General features: G+C 38.8%; 1 protein-coding gene across 2 annotated transcripts; it reads left to right on the forward strand.

Annotated features, from left to right (window-relative positions):
• The first annotated feature begins 611 nt into the window (after positions 1-611).
• On the forward strand, positions 612-1637 carry LOC112740350 (putative dynamin-related protein 4A). 2 transcript variants are annotated; one of them, XM_025789104.3, is made up of 3 exons: positions 612-935; positions 1199-1424; positions 1515-1637. In XM_025789104.3, the coding sequence occupies exons 1-3, from the start codon at positions 904-906 to the stop codon at positions 1593-1595; spliced, it is 339 nt and encodes a 112-aa protein (XP_025644889.1). In that variant the 5' UTR covers positions 612-903; the 3' UTR covers positions 1596-1637. The 2 variants fall into 2 exon arrangements, with proteins under 2 accessions (XP_025644889.1, XP_025644888.1); XM_025789103.3 differs by having other exon boundaries at positions 623-935; positions 1148-1424.
• The last annotated feature ends 1255 nt before the right edge of the window (positions 1638-2892 follow it).

Genomic DNA, 2892 nt, shown 5'->3' on the forward strand with positions numbered 1-2892 from the left:
TATATATATACTCTTACATGCAAAAACTTTTGCTTATTATCGCCAAGGAAAATAATAATAATAATAATAATAATAATAATAATAATAATAATAATAATAATAATAATTATAATTTTTTTATCTTTTTTTTATAAATCTACACTACTAGAAAAGTAGTTATTACAGAGGGATATTTCCGACGGATTTTATCCCACGGAAATACAGACGGAATTACAGAGGGATTTTTTGTCGGAAAACAAAAAAAAATGAATTAGCATAAATTACAGACGGAAAAAAAAATCCGTTGATAATTCTGTCGGAAAAATTAATTTTTTTTCCGTGAAAAATAGTTACAGACGGAAAATTTGTCTGTAATTAAATGGACAAAACGCTGTATTCTATTAAATTATTACAGACGGAAAATCCGCCTGTAATTTAAAATTTTCCGTCGAAAATATTTGATATTTTAGGTTTATGATGGTTGAGGTTATGTTTATCCACGAGCTCCATTCATTCACAGCACACAAATCAAACCTAGCATTCCCCACAGCGCCACCGCCGACGATCTTCTTCTTCTCCTTTCCTCACCCACAGCGCCACCGCCAGCCACTCTAACCGCCACAGCTACTTTCTCCTTCTTCTCCTCTTCTTTAAACACTGAACCAGTAGAATACAGCCCCTGTGTCTCTCGTTCGCAGAACAAAGCAAGCTCAAGCTCCACCACCGCTGCGCCTCTCTCTCCTTTTATCCCCTTCAGTTCTGGCTCGCATACCTTCGCGCAAGCCCTAGCTCCGTGGCGACCAAAATCGGTTCCACCGTCAGCCGCGGTTCCACCTCTCTCTTGCCCCCTGTTCGAACCGATATGGTGCGTGAACTAGGGTTTTGGTTTTGTGGCAGTGGTTGTTCATCGGAGAGCCACTGGCGATGCTCCTATTCTCAAGCATTCTAAATTCAAGGTGATCTTCGTATTGGCAGCATTATATTTTTCCCAGACTTCAACTCAAAATTCATATGATTTTTTTTGCTTATCGTAATCGCTGTGCTTTCTCATTGCTTATTGTGATCTATGTGCTTTTTCAGTTTCTTTTTTAGTTACTAATTCAAACTTTTGATTGAGGACCATGATTGGTTTGAATCTGAATTATAATTGTTTACAATATTTTGTCAGTATTAGTTTGGGAGGGAACTTGACAATGGTGGATCTTCCTGGTATAACTAGGGTTCCTGTTCATGGCCAGCCTGAAAATATCTATGATCAGATCAAGGATATTATCATGGAGTATATTAGGCCTGAAGAGAGCATTATTCTGAATGTTCTTTCTGCTACCGTTGATTTTACTACTTGTGAATCCATAAGAATGTCTCCATCTGTGGATAAAACTGGTTTGAGAACCTTGGCTGTTGTAACAAAGGCTGATAAGTCTCCTGAAGGCTTGTTGGAGAAGGTAACTGCTGATGATGTTAACTAGTTTGAGTCTCATCCAATGCTTTCAAAGATTGACAAATCCATTGTTGGTGTTCCTGTTCTGGCACAGAGGCTAGTTCAAGTTCAAGGCATGATCATATCCAAAACTCTGCCCGAAATTGTGAAGAAAATCAATGAGAAGCTGACTTAATTTCACCAAGATGCTCAACCAGAAGTTCTCCCTCAATCACAGGTACCTCTTCATATCTTTTAGCTGACTTCAAATTAAATTATGCAAAAATATTTATCTAATTTTTTTATTTGGTTCTTGGTTGGAATCTGATTGCGACCATCGTTTCGATGGGGCCTATTGAGATCCCTTCTCAGTCAACAGAGCCTATTAAGATTCCTACCGCTAACTATGAGTTTGGTGCAACCTTTATTGTGCTTGGTTTAGTTGATGCTTTTGGGGAGAATATTGACTGATGGAAGGCTCAATGCAAGAGTCAAGTGTGACGTCTCTGAAAATCTCACTCTTAAAGCCAATGCTCAGGTATTTATGCTCCTTTTCTATTATAAGGGAAATGCCAGATCAATTAGAATTCCAGTCCATTTTAGAGGCCTGTCACTCATCTGAGAGTGGAGGACATTTTGGTCCTCAAAGGACAGCTAGAAAGATCTTAGACTGTGGATTCTGGTGGCCTACCCTTTTTAGAGACGCTGCTGAGTTCTGTAAATCTTGTCTCCCATGCCAGAAATTTGGTAATATATCCAGGAGGGATGAGATACCTCAACAAATTATGCTTTTCTGTGAAATTTTTTATGTTTGGGGCATTGACTTCATGGGTCCATTTCCAAATTCTAATGGATATTTTTATATATTGTTAGCTGTGGATTATGTTTCCAAATGGGTGGAAGCAATTCCTACCCGCACTGATGATGCTAACACTGTTGTTTCCTTTGTGAGAAACTGATGAGCGGATATTTTATACGCTTTTTGGGGTTAATTTCACATAGATTTTAGTATATTTTAGTTAGTTTTTAGTTTATTCTCATTAGTTTCTAGGCAAAATTCATATTTCTGGACTTTACTATGAGTTTGTGTGTTTTTCTGTAATTTCAGGTATTTTCTGGCTGAAATTGAGGGAGCTGAGCAAAAATCTGATTCAGGCTGAAAAAGGACTGCTGATGCTGTTGGATTCTGACCTCTCTGCACTCAAAATGGAATTTCTGGAGCTACAGAAGTCCAAATGGCGCGCTTTCAATTGCGTTAGAAAGTAGACATCCAGGGCTTTTCAGCAATATATAATAGTCCATACTTTGCTTAAGGATAGATGACATAAACTGGCGTTCAACGCCAGTTTCATGTTGTTGTCTGGCGTCCAGCGCCAGAAACAAGTTACAAAATGGAGTTCAACGCCAGAAACAGGTTACAACCTGGTGTTGAACGCCCAAAACAGCCCAGGCACGTGAGAAGCTTTAGTCTCAGCCCCAGCACACACCAAGCG

Source organism: Arachis hypogaea, chromosome 14 (assembly GCF_003086295.3).
Source record: "Arachis hypogaea cultivar Tifrunner chromosome 14, arahy.Tifrunner.gnm2.J5K5, whole genome shotgun sequence".
Taxonomy (NCBI): domain Eukaryota; kingdom Viridiplantae; phylum Streptophyta; class Magnoliopsida; order Fabales; family Fabaceae; genus Arachis; species Arachis hypogaea.